This window comes from Macrotis lagotis, chromosome 1, assembly GCF_037893015.1.
Source record: "Macrotis lagotis isolate mMagLag1 chromosome 1, bilby.v1.9.chrom.fasta, whole genome shotgun sequence".
Lineage (NCBI taxonomy): Eukaryota > Metazoa > Chordata > Mammalia > Peramelemorphia > Peramelidae > Macrotis > Macrotis lagotis.
Window position 1 is genome coordinate 613,307,103 of NC_133658.1, and position 24,476 is coordinate 613,331,578.

Consider the following 24,476-nt stretch of genomic DNA (forward strand, 5'->3'; position numbering starts at 1 on the left):
ACAAAAAAAAAGTATTATTAATAATTAACACCTGAAGAAGTTAGATTAAATTTCATTCATCATAATCTCCGAGGCAGTACTGTGTGCAGGAAAGAATACTGACCTGGGAATCATGATTTGTCACTAACTCGCTTGTGTGTCCTTAGTCAAGTTTCAGTTTCCCTATGTACTAATCTGCCCCTCCTACCCTCACTCTGTTTCATTCCTCTCCATCTCTCTGGGGTAAGAAAATTAAAGGAAATTTCCTAAGATAGTAAAGATAGATCAGGAATTCTTTTTAGTGCTAATATTCTGTGAATTATCAGTTGTTGTGGTAAGGAGAAGCAAGTTAATAAAAAAAAATCTTAGTGTTATTTTATCCTTAATTATTAAATTATCCTTGAGTCTTGTGAAATTTTATTTTCAAATAAGTCTACATCTTGGGAGGATAGTCCCAGTGGCCCCAACATTGTCTTCTTGTGGGATTTGCTTCCAAATGAACCCAAAATAATCTATTTATTAGTCTATAGATATATTCATTGGCTTCCTTCCATTTCAATTAATTCTAAAGATTTTTCCCTCCTGTTTGTTTATAGGGAAATATAATGAAATTGAGGGGGAAAAAACCAGTCTTCCCTGAGAGTCAGGGAACTCTAGGCTTAAGTCTCAACTCTTTTAATAATTTTCTGCATGACCTTGAGCAAGTCATATAAACCTCTCTGCCTCAGTGTCATCTTCTGCCAAATGGGTACAATAACACAATCCTGCCCTAGCTACTTGAGAAGAGGATATTGTGAATATCATTTGTAATGAAAATATTATAGTGTTTTGAAAGGTATAAAGCACTATGCCAAATGCAAGATGTCATTCTGCAAACTTCTCTGTTGCTTTTCTTACTTCTGTATCCTTTACAGTTACAGGCCAAGTGTGCAGACTTACAAGCCAAATATGATGAGGCAAAGACAAAACTGTCAGAAGTAAGTCTCTCTTTCCTTGACTTTTTTTTTTTAGGTTTTTGCAAGGCAAATGGGTTAAGTGGCTTGCCCAAGGCCACTAGGTAATTATTAAGTGTCTGAGACTGGATTTGAACCCAGATACTCCTGACTCCAGGACCGGTGCTTTAATCCACTACGCCACCTAGCTGCCCCTTTCCTTGATTTTTGAAAAAAAATTTTCAGCTACATATTTGAGTTTTGCTTAATCAATAAATATCTATTGGATTTATACTATGCAGAATACTGGGTTAGTTACTACTAGGGAACTACAGAGCCATAGATGTTATTCCTGCCCCCGAGGAGCTTACAATCTAGAGAGAGATAGGATGGACTTACAAGAATTACTTAAGAAAAGATAAATAACTTCAAGAAAGTATTACAAATATCATTAAGAAATACAGATAGTGGGTACTCTAGTGAGTCAGAGTGGGGTTAGAACACTACAGGCCAGAGAGAAGATATTTCAGTGGAACCTTGAAGGATAGGTAGTAGGATTTAGAGAGGCAGAATAGAGCGAGGGGAGGCAGCTAGGCTAGGGAACCTCATAATAGTCACATGGCTGAGGATCCAAGAGAAGTAGAGAACATAGACTTTTCCTCTCAAGAAGTTAATTGTCCAATGAATTCATTAAGAGAAAAGAGTTTTTTACATACACACACATGTATGTAAAGTAGAATCACCAAATATTCTAACTGGTTTTTTAAAAAATTGATGAGGTGATTTTTTTAAAAAGTGGGATAGTGCTTTGTAACTATAATATTAGTTTGAGTGATATTTTGTGTTACAAATATCTTCAGGTTACCACCAAGAATTTACATCCCATGAATCTCAACTTTCCTCCATTATATTACCAAGGTGAAGAAAAGATAGGAATAAATCAGTTGATGATACATCTATTTTCTTATAAAAATAGTTCAATTTTGATGAAATAATTCTTGATGGTCGGATTCCCTTCATTCCTTCCATGTTTCAGAAACAAAAAAAAAAAACTTGTCTCTGAAGTTTTGGAAGATGTGTGATCTAAAATATTCAACTCTTTCTATTCTTTGAAGTAACTCAGTCTTTGAATATTGGTAGGTATTTTGGAGCTTGGTTAGTTCTCCTAGGAGCTTATGTTTTGGAAAGCATGGGGCATTCTTGCCCAGAGGCAGAGGGGTTGTATCTGATCAGTCCAGGAGGAAGGGTATTACTTAAATTACACAAAATCTACCAGCTTAATGATAAAGTCAAAGTAAAGAGAAGTAGTTTCTAGATTGGGGAGGGTTGGGGTGAAGGAGAATGAGTGGGGAAAAAAGTTTTACATCAAAAATTTGTGTAATGATAACGTTATCAGCATCTGAGACTTCCCCCTAAGAAGCAGTCTCTGATTTAGAAAGAGATCAGATATATGGTTCATTCATTTAAGGTGATTTACACTCTCTAGTCTATGAGCTGTTGAGTTAGAGTTATTTTCACTTAGTATCTGATTTGGCCTGCTTTCTAGAAGTGCTTCTTTCACTGTTTTGTAGCCTTGTCTTTTGTATGTTTTTGAGAGAATGTGGAATTCCAAGAGATCTTCCAATTTGAAGGACAAGTAATTTGTTAAGGAATTCCTCAAACAGCAGTTGCCAGAGAGTATGGATCTTTGCAGTCAGTCCCTCCAATGTTAGTTCCCAGGAAGCCCTAAACTCCCTTCCACCATTCTCTTATATCCGGGCAAGATGGCTCTGGGCCATCACCACCATCACATTGTGACTAACCTCATGAAGCAGCTTCTAGAGGCTAGGAGTTAGGGCTACAAAGAAAGACAACAAACAGTCCCTACTCTCGGGGATGCTCATGCTTTAAGAAAAAAGTTACAGAGTACGGGTTTCTGAATTAAAATAAATGCTAAATGAAGCTCATCTAAATTCTAGTCCCTGGTAGATTTGCACTCCCTATCTCTCTCTACCCAAGCTCCCAGTTCTAGTGGGAGCTTCATTTCCCCTATGAACCTATTTCATCATTCTAGACTCCCCTGACTGCCAGACTGCCACCCAAAGAATATTTTTCTGACCTTTATCTGTCACTAATTAAGGACAGTAGATAGCTGGCCTGGCTCATGCAGGCTGGAGAATAGTGATCTTCATTCTGCTATTTGTATTACTTCAGTGAATGACCTAGCTATTTATAAAAAGAAAAACTCAAAGGGAAACTTTATTTCAATGTTTCAGAGCAACAAATAAACAAGTTGACAAACATCTGAAATAGTTCTTGTATACCTTTATAAAAACTATAGAGGTCAATTTATATTTCTGACGTTTACCCATTCCTTTCTGTACAGTAAACCGAGGACATATAGTGGAAAGAATGCTGAATTTGGAATCTGATCACCTGGTTCACATTATGCCTGATACTTAAAATTTCTGAGAGTCTGGCCAGATCATATCACTTCTCAGAATTCCATCTTCCTCATTTTAAAAATTAGGATGTCAAACTTAGAGGCCTCCAAGATGCCTTCTAGTTCTGAATATTTGGTTTCTGGGTAGGCAGTACAATTCTTATTAACCCAGTTTTACAGATGAGAAAGCCAGGATCCTGAGAGAGTGACATCTAGTGTCCATGTCTAGTTAGTAAATATCAGAGGTAAAATTCAAATTCAACTGCCATATCATCTATCTCATAATAACTTTTCCCATGCAAAATGGAATGAAAAGATCCTCCTAGCCTTTATATTTGGTTCATTACTCAATAGTTATTCTGCTATATAAAACGATTGCTACCATTTTTCAGTCTCACCAGTTAATCAACTGGAAACAGTCTAGGTTTGGGATTTTCAGTTATTCTGTCACCCCTCAGCATTTTATTGCCTGTCACTACCAAGTCACCCTGTAAAATGGTATCTGAGTCCAAATTTGGAGTCATCTACATGAAGATAAGACAACTTTTATTAGATCCATAATGCCAAACTGAAAAGAGAGTGTGGCAGTATCCCCTCACTCCTCCAAGCCCATGCAAATGACATGACTATTCTCTCTCACAGGTAAAGAGTTACAGTGAGAAACTAGACCAAGAATTGGCAGCCCTTGAGAAAATAGAATCCCAGGCTGACCCAAGGTAAGTTTCTTCCTAATTTGATTGTGAATCAGTTCAGGTTTTCCTACAAAGCTAATTGTAGGATTGTCAATGGCTGGTTCATTTAGTTATTTTGAACATAGTACTTATGATACTAGGGCCATGGTTTTTATTTCACATAGTCCATTAGGTTGATTCTGCTAGACTGTACCCCTTCTTCCCCCCCCCATGCAAAATCGTTCCAGAAATTTCTTAGGGATAATTTTAATCTGTTCTGATTCTAAGAGACAGTGTGACCCAGAAGATGAAGAGACAGAAATCAGAAAGATCCGGGGCTGAGTCCCATTTCTGACAAATACTGGCTGGGTGATCTCTTAGTTCCCCAGGCTTGACTTGGAGACTATGAGCTGCAGAACAGATGTTCATCCATGTCAGTGGAAGTATCTCTCTATCAATGGGAATAAGATACTGGGAGTTCTCTCTCACACTTGGCACAAGTTCCTTCAGAAATGAAGAGCTAAAATTATTTTAAATTTAATAAAACATTACCACTAAAATCTTCCTCCAAAAATTGGCTTCTTTAAGACTGATGTTGGAGTACATAATTTTTGAGATCTTTGCAAGTTTGAAAAGACTTTGACTATGGTACCTTTGATATCTTGCCATCCAAAGACCAATCTGGCTAAGTGCAGAGGAGCTTATCATCAAAAGGTTGGACACCAACTAAAGAATACTCATTTACTAAGGAAGTGAGTTTCTTAACCTATTTTTGTGTCATGGATCCTCTTGGCAATCTAGTGAAGCCTACAGATGCCTTCTCATAATAATAGTTTTAAATGTATAAAATAAAATACATAGGATAACCAAAGAGATCACATGTTGGAATAGTTACCAAGATGTGTGTGTGTGTTTTAAGTTCATAAAGCTTAGATTAAAAACCAAGGTGTGAAAGGGTCAGGACTTAAACTGCATCTGTAGAGAGAATGTTACAGTATCATATATCTTTTGGAGTGCCTTCATTGGGGTGGCTAGGTAGCACAGTGGATAGAGTATCGACCCTGAAGTCAAGAGTACCTTGAGTTCAAATCCAACCTCAGACACTTAATAATTACCTGTGTGGCCTAGAGCAAGCCACTTAACCCCATTCCCTTGCAAAAAACCTAAAAATAAAGAAATAAAATGAAGTGACTCCATGACTTCTTTTAAGGAAGGTTACTCTAAAATGTTACATATTTTTTACATTCAAAAATTCACTGTGCTGACTCCATAAGCTTGCAGTGGTCTTTGATCAAGAGTGAAACTAGCCTGACTTGATTATCCCTCTTTACCCTTAACAGCTTTCACTAGGGGGTTGGCAGATCTATTGTACTCCTGAGTCTAAAGCAACTCACAGAGACCCAACATAATGTTAGATCCTCTTTGCATATGAAGGGTAGAATTATAAGTATGGAGTAACCCAACTATGAGAAGACACATGTCTACCTTTTGCCCAAGATGTCTTTTAGTTCCAACATTTGGTTTTAAATGAGGGGAGGGTCTCATGGTGTTTATTTTTTGTTTATTATTGACATTTTGGTTTTTTTTATTAAGATGACAGTATGTTAAGTACCAGTTCATTTTCTCTATATGACAATGACACCAACATTACAAAAGTTATAAAAATCATATGTAGATTCTGACCCAACAAAAAAGGAGCCCAAGATTTTTATTCACTTTTTTTCTTCAATGGAATATTCAGTGGGCAGATAACAATATTATTTGTTAATAATAATGGAATTGTAACTCATATTTCTAATTGCACGTTGCAGTTTATAATTGCACTTTATTCACAAGAAGGTTATGGTATAAGTATAATTAGCCTATTTTTACAGATGAGAAAATTTAGTTTCAGAGTTGATATATGACTTGCCCATGGTCATAGGCAGTAGGGGTTGGAGGCAGAATTTGAACCTTAAGGTATCAGACTCCTAAGTCCAGTTCATTATACTGTTCTTCTACTACTAGTTCATTTATATTCTTGGGCAAACATTGTCAGAAAGTTGACGTTTTTATTTCCAAATAAGAATTTTTAATGGTTTTAGAGAAACCTATTTTCTCTTCAGGATAGATTTTTTTCATTCCCTTTTATACCCTGTATATAATTGAATAGCTGATATGATTAAATATCCCACACTGCTGAACTCTTTGATGTTCTCATATTTTTGATTTAAGTTCTTGAATTCTCAGTGTTTGGATGCAATATAATAAGCTATAGTTATCAGAAAATAAGGATATATAAATTAGATTTTTCACCTAAATAAAAGTCAGTTATCAGTATAGAAAGTTCTATGCAAGGTACTCTGGAGAAATGAATGAAATAAAAGTTATGATTCATATCTGGGGAAACTGATTTTAGGTTTTTTTCTAGAAAGGAACAATGTTAGTTCCTTTGTTATCTTTCTGGTCATCTTTTTCAGCATTCTGCAGAATTTAAGAGCACTTGTAGCTATGAATGAAAATCTGAAAAGTCAAGAACAAGAGTTCAAAGCACATTGTAGAGTAAGTATTATACCTGTACTTCCCCCTTCTCCCCAATAAATTTCATGTCTCATCTTCCTCCCATTACTTCGTGTCACAATCTTGTTTTAATGTTATTTCATTCATTTGTTCATTCAGTCAGCATTTATAAAAGCTTTCTTGTGTGTCTGCTATTGTGGGGTAAAAAACCCAAACATAAATATCCTACAGACACTTATAATCTAAGCAGTGAAGATACATATATAAGTAAGACCAGGATTAGACCTTGTGTCCCAGGTGCCAAGTGAATGGTACAAATTAATAAGGAGAGCTAAGATTTTCAAAAGTGAATGAGAAGAGGGTGTGGGGGAGGAGGTGGTGTCATTCCCTATACTGTTCCCATCCAAGTATTTTAATAATTATACTGATAAAGTATTAATGGAGCATGGATATATGGCTTTTGTATCAGTCATTTCCATAATTGCATGTAGATGATAGCTTTTCATGGTTCATAAACACTTGTATTACTTTCAAAGGAAGAGAAGACACGTCTGCAGCAGAGTATTGAAATTTTAAAAGCTGAAGCAGCGGAAGATGGAGATGAAAAGGTAAAAGTTCTGGATTAGAATTCAAAACTCTGGATTTTTTCTCTTTTCTGTTTCCAAGATAGCTCTGCTTTCTTGACCAGGGCTAATAATAACTTCTAAAGCCAAGTTTTTGAAAATATATATTGTGTTGAGGTCTCTGTACCCCTTCTTTTCCTGCCTCCTTTTCTGACAAAACAAAATAAAAAATCCACAGTGGATCTTGAAATTCAAATGTACTATCCTCTTGTTATCACAGCTTAAAGAATGGGAGGAATGAGAAGTTATGGGAATATTGCATGTCTGCTATTTATTTTATCCCCATTAGAATTTTCTTCGAATACTAAAGAAGATAGCATCCCCCCAATTACATTTTTCTACAGAGATTGTATACTGTTTTGTGAGAGTATAAAGAGGGATTTGAATATGCATTTAGCTTTTTAGCAGAGTGGTGAGGAAACCATATTTTGACCATCCTGCAGTTCACCAACAGTCTGAATTCTAGTCTCTATTACAAGTCACAAGAAATTTAGAAAACCTCTTATCATGGTTATACCATTACCAAGATAATGTGAGACACTAATAATAAAATTAGCTTCATTTCTTAGCAGATCTCACTCCAAGCAGAGAGATATATAATGCCTAAGAGGCATTACATATTAGTAGTCTTAACTCAAGAAATTTCTTCAGGGTGTGCAGGCTGAAATGTACTTTGATTTCTTTCTTACAAACAACTCTAATGATTTGTTTTTGTCTGGTTTGTTTTTCCTTCCTTGTAAGTAACTAAAAGTTTCTTGTTCCCTGAGCAGCCCTCTTTGCCAGTACAGAAACAGTCACAGAGTGTTCAGGCTCAACAGAGTCTAAGTCCTATCTCTTCATTTGTTTAGATATGAATACTGAGGCTCAAAAATGAGAATGTTACTTGCATCACTATCTAACTGCTTACTAGCAGAGTTGGGATTCTTGACTTCTGTCAAATGCAGTGTTCTTTCTCTTGTGCTTTATTCTCATACTCCTCCTTATGAATTGGTATAGTTTTGATTTATTGGTTTTCATAAGTCAAGCCCCACCAATCCTCAATATGTCATCATCCACTTTGGAATCTTTCTTCAATCATGGTGTTGGGCTATGTAACATTAGCTGCATAGGTAGAGTACAAAGTCTTTTATTTAAATATAATAATTTATTTAAATAAATACTGCAGTGATAAACAGAATACTGGCAGTCATACTTTAATTGTTCATTAGTAGATTAGTAGAATGAAACAATAGCTCATATTTAAAAGAATTTTGACTAGAATTTAAGATATCAGGTTTGACCATGAGAACATTCTGAATTTGAATACTAATTCAGGAATTTTAAGAACAGTTTCCTGACAATCAGAATAAGTGTCTTCCCTATATGCCAGAAGTATTCTCTCATAAAAATTTGTAAGTCTGTAAACTGAAATCAAATAAAATTAACTGTTATCACCCAGTAATAGAACTCACAGCCTTGGTCTCATTAGTTCTAGACTTTTAAGTGAGCTTTAACCAACCAAGACTTTGTGAAAAATGACTACAAGTCCACCCTATTCAATCTTAAAAGCTCAAAGCCCCAAATTATTTCCTTTTTAGTTCTGTGTGCCACTGCATCTTTTATTTTCACCTAAAGGTTATTCATCTTTTCTCAAAGAAAGCAATAAATTGTCAAATGTTGCAATAAATTTCTTAAAATGTAGAATTTTTTTCTGAATGGAAATTATTTTCCCCCAAGTTACTGTTGGATTTTCCATTTTAGGAACCTACAAGAATTGTAGAGCAACAGTATAAAACTGAGAAAGAAAAGCTTCAGAAAATCCGTCTTTTGCTGGTGAGTAGAAAACTATTGACTATGTGATTTCCTGTGCTGGAGTTAGAAAGTTTACATTATTTAAGAATTGGATGACTCCTATAGACAGGACTGCTGTTTTTAAACTTTGTCAACGTATATAGAGTCACAGAGTAAATAAAGCATGTGACTTTTTAAAACTAAAATTTTATGGCATATGTTTTTTTTAATTTATTTTGAGTTTTACAATTTTTCCCCTAATCTTACTTCTGCCCCGCCCTGAAGGCAATTTGCCAATCTTTACATTGGTTTCATGGTATACATTGATCCAAATTGAATGTGATGAGAAAGAAATCATATCCTTAAGGGAGAAATATAAAGTATAAGAGATAGCAAGATTAGACAATAAGATAATCAGTTTTTTTTTTTCCCTAAAAAGGTAATAGTCCTTGGTTTTTGTTTAAACTCCACAGTTCTTTCCTCTGGATATAAATGGTATTCTCCATTGCAGACAGCCCCAAATTGTCCCTGATTTTTGCACTGATGTAATGAGCAAATCCATCAAGGTTGATCATTGTATGGCATACATTTTATGTCATATCTTTATTTTTTGTAATCTAATGATTTTAAAAGGAACATAGAGTTTAGCTTTAGCTGCAGAAAATCATAGCTGTAGAAACAACTTGCAGAGATGTCAAATGCTGTTTTCAATGTTGGTTAAAGGATAGAGAAATAAATCAGTGGAACAGACTAGACAAGAAAGATTCAGAAAAAGTAGAACTCAATACCTATTATTTGATAAAGTAGAAAAAATAATTGCCCAGAGGAAATCTGCCTATTTTTATTTAAAAGAAAATAAACAGGGTTGGCTAGGTGATGCAGTGGATAGAGCACTGGCCCTGGAGTCAGGAGTACCTGAGTTCAAATCCAGCCTCAGATACTTAATAATTACCTAGCTGTGTGGCCTTGGGCAAGCCACTTAACTCCATTTACCTTGCAAAACCTAAAAAAATAAAAATAAAAAAATAAACAACTGCTGGGGAAAATGAGAAATAGTGTAGCATAAATTAGTCCTAGATTATTACTTTATACCACAACTTCATAATACATTTTGAATTAAATTAGGAAATGAATTGTCACATTGTAAAGGACCTTGAATTGCTCTAGAGTAAGGGATATTCTTTTGTATCATTGATCTCTGGTCAGTAAAGTCTATGAACCCCTTCTTAGACTAATGTTTTTAAATGCTTAAAACAATAGGATTACAAACTTAATTAAACTGAAGTATAGCTATTGAAATATTAAAAGCAAAAAACAATTTCACAGATCCATGGTTAAAAACCCCTGCTCTTTAGTATTTCCATTTATGTGAAAGAGTCTCACAATACCATCTTTTCAATCTCTTGCAAAAAAGTAATACCCTGAATTTTTTTTCAAATTTTTTCCCATCTTCTTCCCCAATTTAGAAAAGAGAAAGACAAGTTCTTTAATTGACCATGTTGAAAAATTGTTATAACATAGATGTTGAGTCTTTTGCTTCCCTGTCAAAAGATGGCTTTTTGAAATTATGTTTGATCACTGAAAAGTATCAGTTTCTTTCTGTAATGCACTTTAATTTAAAATTTAAAAAGCAATCTTCTTGAGTCTAGAAATAAGAGGAAAAGTGATCAAAGCTTAGAAAATAATGAAGGTTGTGGATTGAATGGACTCAGACTTCATCATATTCTGGGATATTAGAATCAGAGCTCCCTTTGAAATTTGAAAGTGATAATTTTAGGAAAAATAAATGGAAGTATTCACACTGATTCTTCGAAGAGATGATACAGGATGAAAGTTAATAGTTTAAAGAGAAGCTTAGATAAGTTTATGGATGTTAAATCTATAATGACAAATAATTTTAGAGTTTTTTGGGTTACATTTTTAACCTTGTAAAGTTGCTATCATGAGGGACAACCCTGCCCTCATGGCCACTTTAAGAGACAGAATTTTGTACTATTTTTAGGACTGACTCATGGTGGTACTGACTTTCCTAAATGTCATATAGTGCTTATTTTAGGTGAGGCAGAGAGTAGGAGCTGTGTAAGTTGAGAAAAGAAGAAAAAAATCAATGTTAACTCTGGAAAGGTTAAAAAATATTTGTCTCACTTAATTCTTCCAATTCTAAATTAAACCAATTCCTTTTAGGTATTCACTATGTAGGTACTACTGAGTTGCCTAAAATAAAAATAAAAAAGTAAATTATTATTATTTTCCTTAAGATGTAGTTGGGAAAGGAAAACATGCCTGTAAATTCAATCCATGAGCCTGTATGTTAGGCTGGAAGTATCTGATATGTGCCAGCTGAGTGCTTTAGACATTACATGATATAAGTCCAGAAGAGGAAGAAAATTTGGAATGAGATGTAAGAAGCACTTCACACCTAGTTCCTGACCCAGAGCTGATGCAACTTTGACTCAGTGACTGATTGGAACTGAGCTTTAAAAGTTCTATAAAATTAATTTGGACAGAGAGGATAATGGATGAGAGTTTCAAACAGAGTAAGAGATATGAGCAAACATGTGGAAGCAAGAAAACATTTAGCTAGAAGCAGAAAGCTGATAAGAGAAAGACAAACTTGGAAAGGTACATTGTGAATCTTGAAGGCCAGACCAAGAAATTTTTACTGTATCCTTTGACACTTGAGAATGCCTAAAGAAAATACTAATAACTGACAGATATATAACTTTACATATATTGTTCGATCCAATAATCTTTTTTGAACTGCCACTATTTGCAGGACATTATCCTAAGCAATAGGAATATAAAGCCATTTGTATTATATTACATGTAATGGATATGGTTGTAACATTCAAGTAAATATTTGGTAATTTGAGAAACAACCAGGGAAATCAGAAGAGGCTTCCCATGGGAGCTGACAAATGAAATAACCTTGAAAGAAATTTGGGATTCTAGGAAAGCAAATCTTCCAATCAAGGGAGAAAATCTGTGCAAAACTCCAGCGGTGGAGATGGAATGTCCAATTCAAGTCATAACAAGAAGATAGTCAATGCTGTTGGAAATGTAGAGTGCATGAATGGAATAATGTGGAGGAAGCTGAAGCCTACTTTTCACAAAGACATTAACATTTTTCTCTGTAGTCACCATCTGCTTGCCCTCACTGCTGTGGCATCCTTCATTTGCTTACCAAGGCCATATATGCCAAGTAGGCAAATGTCTGTCCTATTATGGCCTCCCTGAGGAAACTACATGACCACAGCTTTCTCTAAGCTTGTGAAACTGAATTTAACCAAATCCTCAATTGGGAATACAAGTGGTTTGTTGGACTGAAATTAGAAAAGCCCATGTTTAGGTTGTCTGCTCATCACACAGTTTAAGATATTGTCTATAAGGGTGCTAGTAGAGTTCCTTTAAAGTGCTTCAACAGTTCTTCATTCAGACACTCTATGGGTAACAAAAGACCAATTACAAAATGGTGGGTTTTTTCCCCTCTTTTGCTTTTAGGCTCGAAGAAATCGAGAAATAGCAATTTTGCAACGCAAGATTGATGAAGTACCTAGCAGAGCTGAGTTAACACAGTATCAGAAGAGATTTATTGAACTCTACAGTCAGGGTAGGTGTATCGACCAAGAATATACTCCCAAGGCTCAGCATAATGGAAGGGAGGGCTTCATCATGTTTTTAAACGGTGGTGCATGAATCACAGCAAATTCTTTTAATGCCACCATGGGTAAGGATTTCATTTAATCACATTCATATTCACTTTGCACACAATCCATGTAACCTCCCAGTAGAGTGGCCCATAAATCCAAATAACAATGCCTTGGCATTCTCTATTGACAGATTCTTTTCTTCTAATTGAGCTCTTGGTGTTGGGCTCTGGGACCAGACCTTATCTTGAACAGCCAGCCAACATACATGTACAGCAAGCTTGTTGTTGTAGTACATGGAGCTCTGTCCAAGGTGCTGTCTCATGTCTGATGAGGAAGGGAGGAGGAATGACTATAAGAACTAAGATTCCGTCTATAGTCTCATTGGGGAAGATACACATACCTTTGTGTGAAACGTAAAAACACTTGAAACTTTTAGATCTAGTTCTGATTAAAATGGGAGGAGAGAGTGCACAATAATGGTATGATCCAAGAGTTTGGTGGGGCCTATCTAAGAATATTCATAAGTATTTGCAAGAGAAATTTAGAAAAGTTCATTGCCACAATTTGGATCATAGCCATAACTATACTAGTTCCACTTCATTAAATGCAGGTTCCAGCTGGAATTTAGATCTACAAAAGGTGCAGGGGAAGTACTAATCAACCCTGAAGAAACCATTAGGTACTTACCTATGTAGCAGATACTGTGTTAGACACTATGGATACAAAAGACAAAAATGAAATAGTCCTTGCCCTCAAGGGGCTTGCATTGTATTAGAGGAAAACTAATATATGACAAAAGATTTTAAATTATCTGCAGATGCCTTAGTATTTCTGGGACCTCGTTAATATAAAAGACCCACATAGAATTATAATGTAGAAATGCTATGCTATAAAAACCTTGTTTTGTTCATCTGTTAAACAATGATCATTATTGCCTTTTACAAAATTATTGCTTAAATCTTGTACTGGCCCAGTGTTTAGTTTGCCTCATGCCTTTTTCTGTATTGGTTCATATCTGTTATGAATTGAACAGAAAGTTCCTAAAGAGAAGTGGCCTTGACATGGTCTACCAAATGATATATTGAGTTGGACACTTAATCTGATGGGGGGGGGGGCAGGGAGTCAAGAAACTTAACTCCAGAGAGTTGATTGCATGAACTGGAGAGCTTCTTTCCTTCAAGGCCTATCAATGTTTCCAATGCTTTAAAAAGGTGAATCATTTATGGAGTAATCTAATATGAAGATCATTTAGAAATAAGTGTTATGGTGAAAATTTCATGCCATGAATTTTGTTGTTACTACTGTTCTCACCATCTCACCACCACGACCACCGCTGATTTCTAGAAGATCTAGAAACATCAAAAAGGATTAAGCAGCATTTCCAAGGTTACCCAGGTAGAGAGAAAAAGAACCAATCTAGAATGAGCCCTAGTCTTTGACACCTGGTGATCCATAGTCTTTATATTACATCATGATGTAATACAGTTGTCCTGACATTAATCGTAATCATTGTCAGCATCATTGAATGCTCTTTGTAGGACCACCATATTCTGGGCATCTCTCAGTTGTTTTGTATGCATGGAGAAGAGCAGATGTTGAATAAGTTGTCTTGATCATACAACATAGATGCCTTTTGTCTATGAAAAATTATATATATAAATATATATATATATATATATATATAATATATATTAAGGAGAATTAGCTACACTGAAAGACCTTTTTATAATTTAGGCCATCATTGAATTGAACCATTTATAACTTGTAATCAAATCAGGGTTCCCCAAAACATAAAAATCACATCATATCCAGTGATCCATGATAAATGCATTAGGGAAAGGAAAAGGAATAAATATTTAGCACCTCTGGACTAGACACTGCTAAGCACTTGATCATTATTATCCCAATGATTCTCACAACAACTCTCATTTCACTATCCTCATTTTGCAGTTAAGGAAACTGAGGCAAACGAGGTTAAGTGATTTAATCATAGCAAATTCTTTTAATACCACCATAGATAAGGATTTCATTTCATCACATTCATACTCACTTTTTTTTGGGGGGGGGGTTGCAAGGCAGTGGGATTAAGTGACTTGCCGAAGGTCACACAGCTATGTAATTATTAAGTGTCTGAGGTCATATTTGAACTCAGGTCCTCCTGACTCCAGGATTGGTACTCTATCCACTGAGATACCTAGCTGCCCCTGCATTCATTCTCACTTTGCACACAATTGATGTAACTTCCCAATAGAGTGGCCCATAAATCCAAATAACAATACCTTGGCATTCTCTCTTGACAGATTCATTAAACTGCTATCCTCATTTCACAGTTAAGGAAACTGAGGCAAACAGTGGTTAAGTAATTTGCTCAGAGTCACCCAGCTAGGAAGCATCTGAGGCTGTGTTTGAACTCCAGTCTTCCTGACTTCAGAGCTAGCATTTTATCCACTGAACCAGCCAGCTGTCTCTTTCTTTAGTGGCTGTGCATTCTAGTTAGTCATTGTCCTTCGATATTGAAGAGAACTACTCCTCCAAGTAACTAATGGAGTGACTTGCACAGTTATGTTTAGTCTAGTTAGGGGCATTCTTTGTATGGCATTCTTCTCACTTGCCTTTTCCAGAACTTTTCCATCCCATAGCCTATTCTAATAGGAAAGAGGATTATTGGTAAGGATCTATATGCTGTGGCAGTCTCTTGGCCTTTGAATTGATTTCTCTTCCTCCTGTATCAAGTGAAGCTCCTTGGTATTACCATCAAGACTGGGCAAGCCCCAGCAAGTGGTTGCTGGTGATAAAATGTGATATCCTGGTATAGCAAACCTATTTTCTGATGAACTAATCAGCACAATTTTTCCTCACAGACCTTGAAACAGTAGGACAAAGGGTCGATGCCTCTCTACTCCATACTCTGTATCTTACATAGGTCTCTGCTGCTCTGCTCTATTAGTATATTCCCCAGAGCTTGAGCTCACCAGATGCCTCTGGAACTGCAACACTTTCCAAGGCTCAGGTTCCTCTTTGGGGTAAACCTATTCCAGGGTGGCTCTGCCCTTCACGAAGAAAAGAGATCTCTCCCTGAGTCTCCCACAGGCTTTCCTGGGATTGATCTCATTACTACACTGGATGCTTCATGGTGTGCATCTCTGCCACCTGGGATTCAGGGATCTGAACCCGACTCTCTTTTGATCAGCCAAGGGCAATGGAGGCCATCACCTATCCCTTCTGAAAGGCACTCACCTCTCAGGATTGACTGACCCATGTTCAACTGCTGTTCACCTGGAACCATTCTCCAATTTGACCTTCAAAGTACTCATTTGAATGTTGTTATGACCACAAGATCAGCATCTGCTGGGGCTCCCCCCATGTCCCATGGCAGCCCTCCTGTTCATCATGTCTTAGCCCCTGAGTAGACTTGAAAGTCAGCACTTTTGTCTGCTCTTGTTGAGCTTGCCCATGCCAGGCACAGTCAACAGTCCAGCCCTATCCATTCTCAGGATTACTTGAAAGGCTTTGCAGAGAAGTGCAGACAGAATGCTCTGTGAGGCCAGAGTGGGAAATGTTGACTGGATGGCTTAGGGAAGACTTCTTAAAAGAAGAGGTCATGCTCCATCCATGTATATTAAGTCCTAGAGACTGAACTGAAAACAACTCTCCCCACCTTCCTCACCAGAACTCTTTGACAGCATCACCTGAATCCTTTTATATTCTTCTCCCTCCTACTCTTCTCACTCTCCTCTTCTCCCTTCTTTGTCATCAACTAAGAAAGGCTTATTCTAGTAACCTCCCTTCAGATATTACTTCCTTGATATGTCCCCTGTGTTCCATAGTCCTATGTTTATATAAATGCTGACAGTGTGTAATGACCCCCTATGGAAGTAATGATTTTTGCATGTTGTGTTTACAGCTTCTCAGGTGACAGAAGAGGCCTTATAACTTTTGCCAAAGAGGCAAAAGTTTCCATGAGTTTTTATATTTTCTTCATTGTTTTTATTATTTCTTCTCTATTTCATTATATAGCAGAGTATGTATTCTAGGTTTCTTTGTAACATGGACTTCCTTCATTTCATTATTTTTTTTCCCTTAAACTAACTTAATAGGCATCAAAATTTCTTTTCAAATAATAACCCACATTTAAATTTCACTTTAAAAAGTTTACAAAGTACTTTCCCCATGCCAGTTGTGAGACATAAATTATACAAATATCCTAAGTCCAATTTTGTATATGATGAGGGGGAAAAAAGAGGAAGTTACTTGCTCCTATTCACACAACTAAGTGAAAATAAGAACTTGAATTTCAACCCAAGTCATTTGATTGCTCTTCTAGGATTCTTTTTACATTATCACTTTTCTTTTCTGTTGACTCACCTCAGAATTTAGTACATTTTGAGGATCCAGAAATCAGACTTTGAATGTCATTTGCTGATAGGATGTACATAAGAGATCATCAATATTAGCATGTGGGTCTGTGTACTTCACAAATCTTTTTTTAATTAAAATTTATTTTATTTTCGTAAAGATATATCTTCTCTCCTTCCCACTTTCCTCACCCTCACTGAGAAAGCAAAATCAAAAAAGCCATGTCTCAGTCCACTTTGAGTCGTCTATTTCTGACTGGAGTAGGAAGCATGTTTCAGAGCCCACTGGAATCATAGCTGCTGAGGATTCATTTAGTGCTTCTTCTTTAATTTCCTTCTATAACATGCCCTACAGAAATACTTTAATACTGCTAATGGGAAATTCATGACTTCCTGTGTCAATCTATTCCATTTTCAAGGAGAATTAACTGAAATTCTCTTAAAGGAAAGGATGTTTTCCTCTTTATTTTGTATCAAACTGTGCCTTCTTAGATCCAGCGAATCTTAGGCAAGTAGTGTTGATGGTAGTAGTTCCCCCTTTACTGTTAAAGTGTTTAATTCCTTTCTCTCTGCTTGGATTGTCTACTGGGCCCAGTAATTCCTCTACCTCCTTTTTCCTGATACATAATTTGATAGATCATTGATGACTAGAAAATCTTGCCAGTTAAACTCCTTTATTAGTGTCATCTTCCAGTTTCATTAGACACAAAAGTCCACGACAATCTTTAGTGTGTTCAGTATGGAGTTGCACTGCTCAGATGGTTATCCTATTGGTCTGACATTTCAGTGACCTGGAACTTTGACTTTATAGAATCATGGAAGTGACTATCATAACTTGTCATAAACCCGGAAAAATCTGTTCCATAGGGTGTAACTTTCAGATTAATGGGAAGAAAAAAGTGGCTTCCATGAAGCATTTCTTACATAGTTCACTGATTTTTTTTGTTTGTTTGTTTATTTTATGCAGTATCAGCAACCCACAAAGAAACCAAGCAGTTTTTCACTCTATATAACACACTGGATGATAAGAAGGTTTATTTGGAAAAAGAGGTAAGAAATTTAATCCAAGGGAAAATGGTAATTAGATAACCAATTAATGATAGCATCAAGGATGTAGTCTAGGACACACAAATGCGCGTGCACACACACACACACACACATACACACACACACACACACAAAATCAGAAATGGAATTCATATTTAGGATATCCCTGTGGGTGTATAGGTATGTGTAAATACACCTATACTCTGTGTGTGTGTGTGTGTGTGTGTGTGTGTGTGTGTGTGTATGTGTGTGTGTGTTTGTCTCTGTGTATATGTGTGTGTGTGTGTTTGTCAGTCACACCTACATAAAAAACCACAATCATATACACACACATGTACAGAGTTCATAATAGATGGATGAGAATGCAACTTAAAGTGGGGAGGATGACTTCAGAATTACTTCCCTCACCATTCCCTCATGTGTATAAGGTAGCAAGAGGCCCTGTATAAAGAAGAACCTCATCCCTGTCCCCGAAGAGGTCATAATCTCACAGAGGCGATCATAACCCATATGTTGTAACTGAAGATCACTTTCGCAGTGTTCCTAAGGAGACCAGGGTTCAGGCCCTTTTTCTTCTACCTGTGTGACCTGGATGAGCCACTTCTCAATGAAAATGATCCAAAAATCCTTTTCCAATTCTATAATTCTAAGTTAACTTGAACATTGGACTGATTGGTTATCAAAACAAAAGTGAGAGTTTTGTGCTGTTAATAAGTTTCTAGAGGATTTTGATACTTTTTTTTTTTAGCAAGGCAATGGGGTTAAGTGACTTGCCCAAGGTCACAGAGCTAGGTAATTAGAATGTGTCTGAGGCTGGATTTGAACTCAGGGCTTCCTAACTCCAGGGCTAGTACTCTATCAACTGCACCAACTAGCTGCCCCAAGGATTTAGATATTTCCTATAATAATGATTATCCTAACTTAGTCCAGTGATACAGGGGGAAACCATTCAGTGAAGTCAGAGATGGCAAAGAGATGAAAAGAAAGGAGTATTAGGCTGTGGATGCAAAACAAGACTCTCTCTCTTTGAAATATCAAGAGTTTTTCTTGGAAATTGCTTTTCACAGCAGAGAAAGCCTTTTATATAATAATGCCTTGTCAACTTTTTGCTTTATTACTGTTATATAATTGGAAATAAGGTTCCTCGTAAAATGCCCTTCACTTTTAAAAGATATTGTTGCATTTGAATTTGGAGAGAGAGAAAAATGTAAGCTTCTAGGGACTTTGAGGCCCTTGACACAAACACACCCCAGCCCCTCAATTCCATTTTACAAAAGTAGGAACCTAAGGCTGAGAGAAGTTAAATGACTTGACAAGGGTCTCATTTGCAAATATTAACTGAAGACTTTCAGCGTCTAGAACAGGGCAACTAGATGGTAAGGTGAGTAGAACACTGGCCCTGAAGTCAAAAGGACTTGAGTTCAAATTTGACCTCAGACATTTACTAACTATGAGACCTTGGGCAAGTCACTTAACATCCAGGGCCATCTACAGTCATCCTGATTCATTTCTGGCCACTGGACCCCAATTCACATGCTTGTCACATGAACTCTACATTTATGTTTAAATAATGTTTGATATCACTTTCTGTCATGTTCTTTTTTTGGCCAGAAAATCAGGGGCAAGAGTGATGTAGGTGGTACAGTAGGAAAATTCTTGGGGATTTGTCTCAGCTGCTTTGAGGAGATCATTGTGAACTCTGGATTGGCCTGTCCCATAATTAGAGCATCTTGTTCATGAATTCTTTTTGAAGTAGTCATTTCACAAGAAGTTAGATTTTTTTCCCCCTTTAATATTTAACCCTACTAATGCTACCATCTTAACTTCTTAGAACTCTAGGCAGTAAACTAAGACTTTAAGTTGCTTTGGTTTGGTTTGGTTTTTTGCAAGGCAAGGGGTTAAGTGGCTTGCCCAAGGCCACACGGCTAGGTAATTATTAAGTGTCTGAGGATGGATTTGAACTCAGGTACTCCTGACTCCAGGGCTGGTGCTCTATCCACTGCACCACCTAGCCACCCCAAGTTGTAAAAAAGGAACCAGCCTGCAGTGGGAGAGAAAATTTATGTATTCAAATTACTTTCATGTCTGTCATTTTATTTTGAAACTTTTTGTGATGAAATCACTTTAAATTTCTGTTTAAATAGAGTTGAATTATGCCTGTCTTTTGTGAATGAAGTAGGGAGAACAGGCTTCTCATTCCCATTTTACAACTGATAAATCTCCTAAACAGAGAGAGTTGTTAATTTACTAGAAGCCACAAAGCCACTTATTATGAGAGCCAGAACTGGAACCCAACTCTCTTGTCTTGACTGTTAACCCAGCACCTTTCTAGATCCAATAGTTAAGAATGGAAATTTCCTGGAATATAGAACTTTAAAATTTCTTCCTGCATGGATCTGAACTAGTTTCTGTGTGGTAGGGCACTAGTAGTGATATGACACCTTGGATGACCCATGAAGGATCCAGCACCAGTTTGGACTTGATAAGAAGACCACAAAAAAAAAGAAAAGAAATCTTGTGGCTGCACACAAAATTCTTGCTTTCCATATTCATGAACCACTGATGGGTTCCTATCAATTAAAATATTTCACATCAGCATGTTGGGAAGGGACAATGCAGCAATGTCACCCAGGTGCTGTTGATTTTGTCTCCACTTCCCCCTTGGTTAAACCTGGGATTCAGATCATCTTTTTTAAATGATTACTTCTACATTTGTGAATTGTCTTTTCTGGTTATGATTTCTTTTATATAAATATAAAAATCTCTTTTAAAATGCATCTTTTTCAGATAGGAAGTGATAAATAATTTCCCTGGCTATATCTTAGTTGGAAAGGGTGTGTTTCTTAACATGCATAAATAAAGACATGAATTTTCTAGCATTGTTGAAGAAAAGTAGACTTCCTGACATTCAGATCAGGTTACCTTCAAATTCAAAATCAGTTAACCTTATGCTTAAAGAATTTTTCTTCCCTAGATTTCTTTGCTGAATTCAATTCATGAAAACTTCCAACAGTAAGTAAACATTACCATTTGGTGTCTCTTTCTATAAAATGCTGCACTTCCTATAAAATACTGTACTTTGAAATGAACTATCTTTGTGTTGTGGAGGGGATAGATAAAATGATATGGTTTTAAAAAGCATACATAATCATCTGAGGTGTTAGGGGGAAGATGCCATTCTTAGACACACAGCCCCTGCTTTTATGCTAAGTGTAAATATATCCTGATTTATACAGTCAGTGTATTCCTGTAAGATTATATGTAAATCAAACTCTCAAATGTACTAGAAATCTCACTATTTAAAACAATTTTGTGATATATCTTTTGCTAATTTATATATGAAAATGGATCATAGATCCCATCAGTATGGGCATATTTTTCAACTTTTGTAGCTTACAATTCACCCTTGCTTTCTCATCTAGTGTGTTTCTCTTCCATATTCTACCATAAATCTTCCAGAAAGGAGATTCTCCATGCTTGGGGAATCCTTTCTCTAGGTCATTTCACATTCACCGGATACCACCAATTTTTGTCCCTTACTATTGTTGCCTAGCCAATTTACCTGCTTTTCTAGGCTCATATTTTTGGAACCATAATTATTGGTAATATGTTCCACCACCCATCATATGTCTCTCAATTGTCCTTTGGGTCACCCATATTTTTAATTCTTTGTTCCTGTTGTTATTTTATTATTCTTTATTTAAATCATGGATGTTATTTTTAATTAGTTTTATTGATGCTTTTTGTTTTTGCATTAGTCATTTCAGTATCCTTCCTCCCTCACCCATGACTCAAATTTAAAAACTGGAGAATAATACCTCATGTCTACTCTTAAGTCTGAAATTGTACATGATAATTATATGTCAGTTCTGTTTTATTTTATTCTTTATTTACCATATGTTGTCCAGGTCTTGGAATATCTCAGAATCATTAAAAAAAATCCTGAGGATTTCAATTCCAAAAGTCTATTTACTTCTGCTTTAAAAATATTATATTTTACACTTAATAATTTTTAAAACAAATTATTTTTAAAAACATTAATTTTTTAAAAACCCAGCATTTAAGGAAAAGTGGATGGAGAAGGATATCTAACACATCAAAAATAAAGTATCATTGTAATTAATATTGACTAGCATTAATATGGCACTTAAAAGGTTTGCAAATGCTTCACATATGTCATATCATTTGATCCTCACAACAGTCCTGGGAGGTGGGTGTTATTATTATTATTATTACTCTTTTGCAGAGGAGGAAACTGTCTAAGACCATACAGCTGGTAAGTGCCTAAAACAGACAGGATTTGAATGCAAGTCTTCCCGGTTTGAATTTCATCACTCTGTCCTGTGTACCACACAAGTGGCTTATAGTGCATTCATTTCTCAGGGATTGAAAATCCTCATTGATGTCCCTCCAGGAAAGAGTTAATGTTATTCTCAAATTTCCAGTTTTGATCTAATGACTTGAGTCCTCAGGAATCCCACAGAATGACATCTTCTGGTTTTCTTGCAGAGCAATGGCTTCCTCTGCTTCCCGTGACCAGTTTTTGCGACAGATGGAACAGATTGTAGATGGAATTAAACAAAATCGGATGAAGGTTAGCTGGATTTCCCTTCTTTACCCTCTATACTTTAAATTGCATTGTAAAAAAGAAATACATTCAAGAGAAGCAATTTACCTTTATAATTAATATGTGGAAAATGTAACTATAATAAAATAGCATACACTCATTTTTCTTATGGAGAAGACCCTGAAAATAATACATAATAAGTCTAGGGATGCCTCATCTCTCCAAAAAGTTTGCAGCTCTTTTTCCTAGATTATTCCACTGACAGACCCAGCAAGTGAAGTTGGACCTTATTTTTGTGGTGTGATTTGAGTGGTATTGAGAAGGCCCCTTGGTCGAAAGTAACCTACCCTTCTGAGTATCATAATACCCGAAAATCTGACATTAAAAATTATTTACATTGCGTCTTGAAAACTCGGTTATAAATATAACTTAAAGAGATAATCAGCTAACATACTGACAATCCTCAGACTGTTCATGGACCATGAGAGAAGGTTGGAGAGATAGTATGACAGGGCAGCAAAGATAATCACTACCTGCTTTACCATTTGGCTTAGGGCCCATCCTACCTGTGGGTTAAGATGGCAAATAATCTGTGTGAATACCACAGACATTGTTAATTTTGTCAATTGTGAAATGGGCTCAGTGAGTTTTCAGGCAACTGATTCATACCTATCTACTTCTTCCAGCTGGGAGCTAGCCAATCTTTCACTTTGAAAACACCAGCAATGACTACTTATGCTGTCAGATTTTACCTTAAAAATCAATATAAAATTTCAGTCATTCTATACTTAAAAGATAAAGCTACCACAGGCTCCCCATCCCTAGATACTGAAATGCAGGCTATTATCAGTTAGTTATCATCTTAGCAAAGACCTGCATAATTGAGATTTGGGAGTTGTCAATAAATTTTAGATTGTCCAATTATTCCTTTCTAGTTTCAACTCCTCTTGTCAGGGAGTTTCTGCTGGTAATAAGCAAATATAGAACGTTTAGAGATACAAATTTCAACTCAAGATAAAGAATATTTTTGACAGAACTGTTTAGAAATGCTTTGAATTATTATCTCAGTAGGTTGTGAGCTCCCAGTTATTGGAGATATGCAAGGAATTCATGCTCTTTGTAAGATGTGATTTAGATGGCCTCTTAGTTCCTTCCTAAGACCAGAGTAAATTGGGACAGGAGGTACCTGTTGAGGTTTCAGCTCCTGGGAGCTGCTTACTTCCTAAAGAAAGTATTCATAAAGAGGGAAATGGTTTAGGGCCCCCCCCAATTCTTCCCTTTTCTCTATCAGACTTTTTGATTTTCAAGCTTTTACGTTCAGCAAGAACTCTTCCTTTTATGGAAAAAGAAACATGATATGGCTTAGTTGTAATTAAAAACATTTATTGTACCTCCATCATTTTGATATAGATATATAGAGAGAAATCTATAGACATTTATAGACAGACAGATACACATGCACAATTATGGTGTAATTTGACTGGATTTTTTTAAGTGCCAGCACTTAAAACATTTAAGTTTAAATCTCTCTTCAAAATGGTCATCTATAGTGATGACACATTTATTTCCCTGATATTGCCATTTCTCAAAACATTTTTAGAATTCATATCTATGGCAGGAGACCATCAGAATCGTGGTGGAGCAGTGTCACAAAAGCCCCTGGAGGAAAGAATATCCAGAAGGATGGGAGTGGTCAGCATTGATATATCTTGAAGGAAATGAGGGATTCTGTGAAAAGCAGATAAGGAGGAGATATATTTTAGGCATGAGGGATGTTGAGTACAAGGCCAGAAATTGGGAGACAGTGTCATGTGATTACTGTGTATTGGTCATACTGTGAGTCTAGGAAGAAGAGTGATATATAATGAGGCTGGAAACAAGATAGACTGAGGCAGGTATATTTGTGGAATGAAGATTGATAAACTATTAGCAAAAGTACTTGAGGGGATATGAACATGTAT

The 24,476-nt window shown here is 36.2% G+C and overlaps 1 protein-coding gene across 3 annotated transcripts in view; it reads left to right on the forward strand.

Moving 5' to 3' along the window:
* Positions 1 to 24,476, forward strand: part of CCDC93 (CCC complex scaffolding subunit CCDC93) — a 116,940-nt gene that overhangs the window by 79,494 nt on the left and 12,970 nt on the right. For all 3 annotated transcript variants that reach the window (XM_074215012.1, XM_074215013.1, XM_074215014.1), the window contains 9 exons: positions 894 to 956; positions 3,976 to 4,049; positions 6,464 to 6,545; positions 7,040 to 7,111; positions 8,867 to 8,938; positions 12,398 to 12,506; positions 17,869 to 17,951; positions 20,923 to 20,960; positions 22,458 to 22,542. In XM_074215012.1, coding sequence (XP_074071113.1) covers positions 894 to 956; positions 3,976 to 4,049; positions 6,464 to 6,545; positions 7,040 to 7,111; positions 8,867 to 8,938; positions 12,398 to 12,506; positions 17,869 to 17,951; positions 20,923 to 20,960; positions 22,458 to 22,542 — 678 coding nt within the window. The remainder of the gene's footprint in view (positions 1 to 893; positions 957 to 3,975; positions 4,050 to 6,463; positions 6,546 to 7,039; positions 7,112 to 8,866; positions 8,939 to 12,397; positions 12,507 to 17,868; positions 17,952 to 20,922; positions 20,961 to 22,457; positions 22,543 to 24,476) is intronic.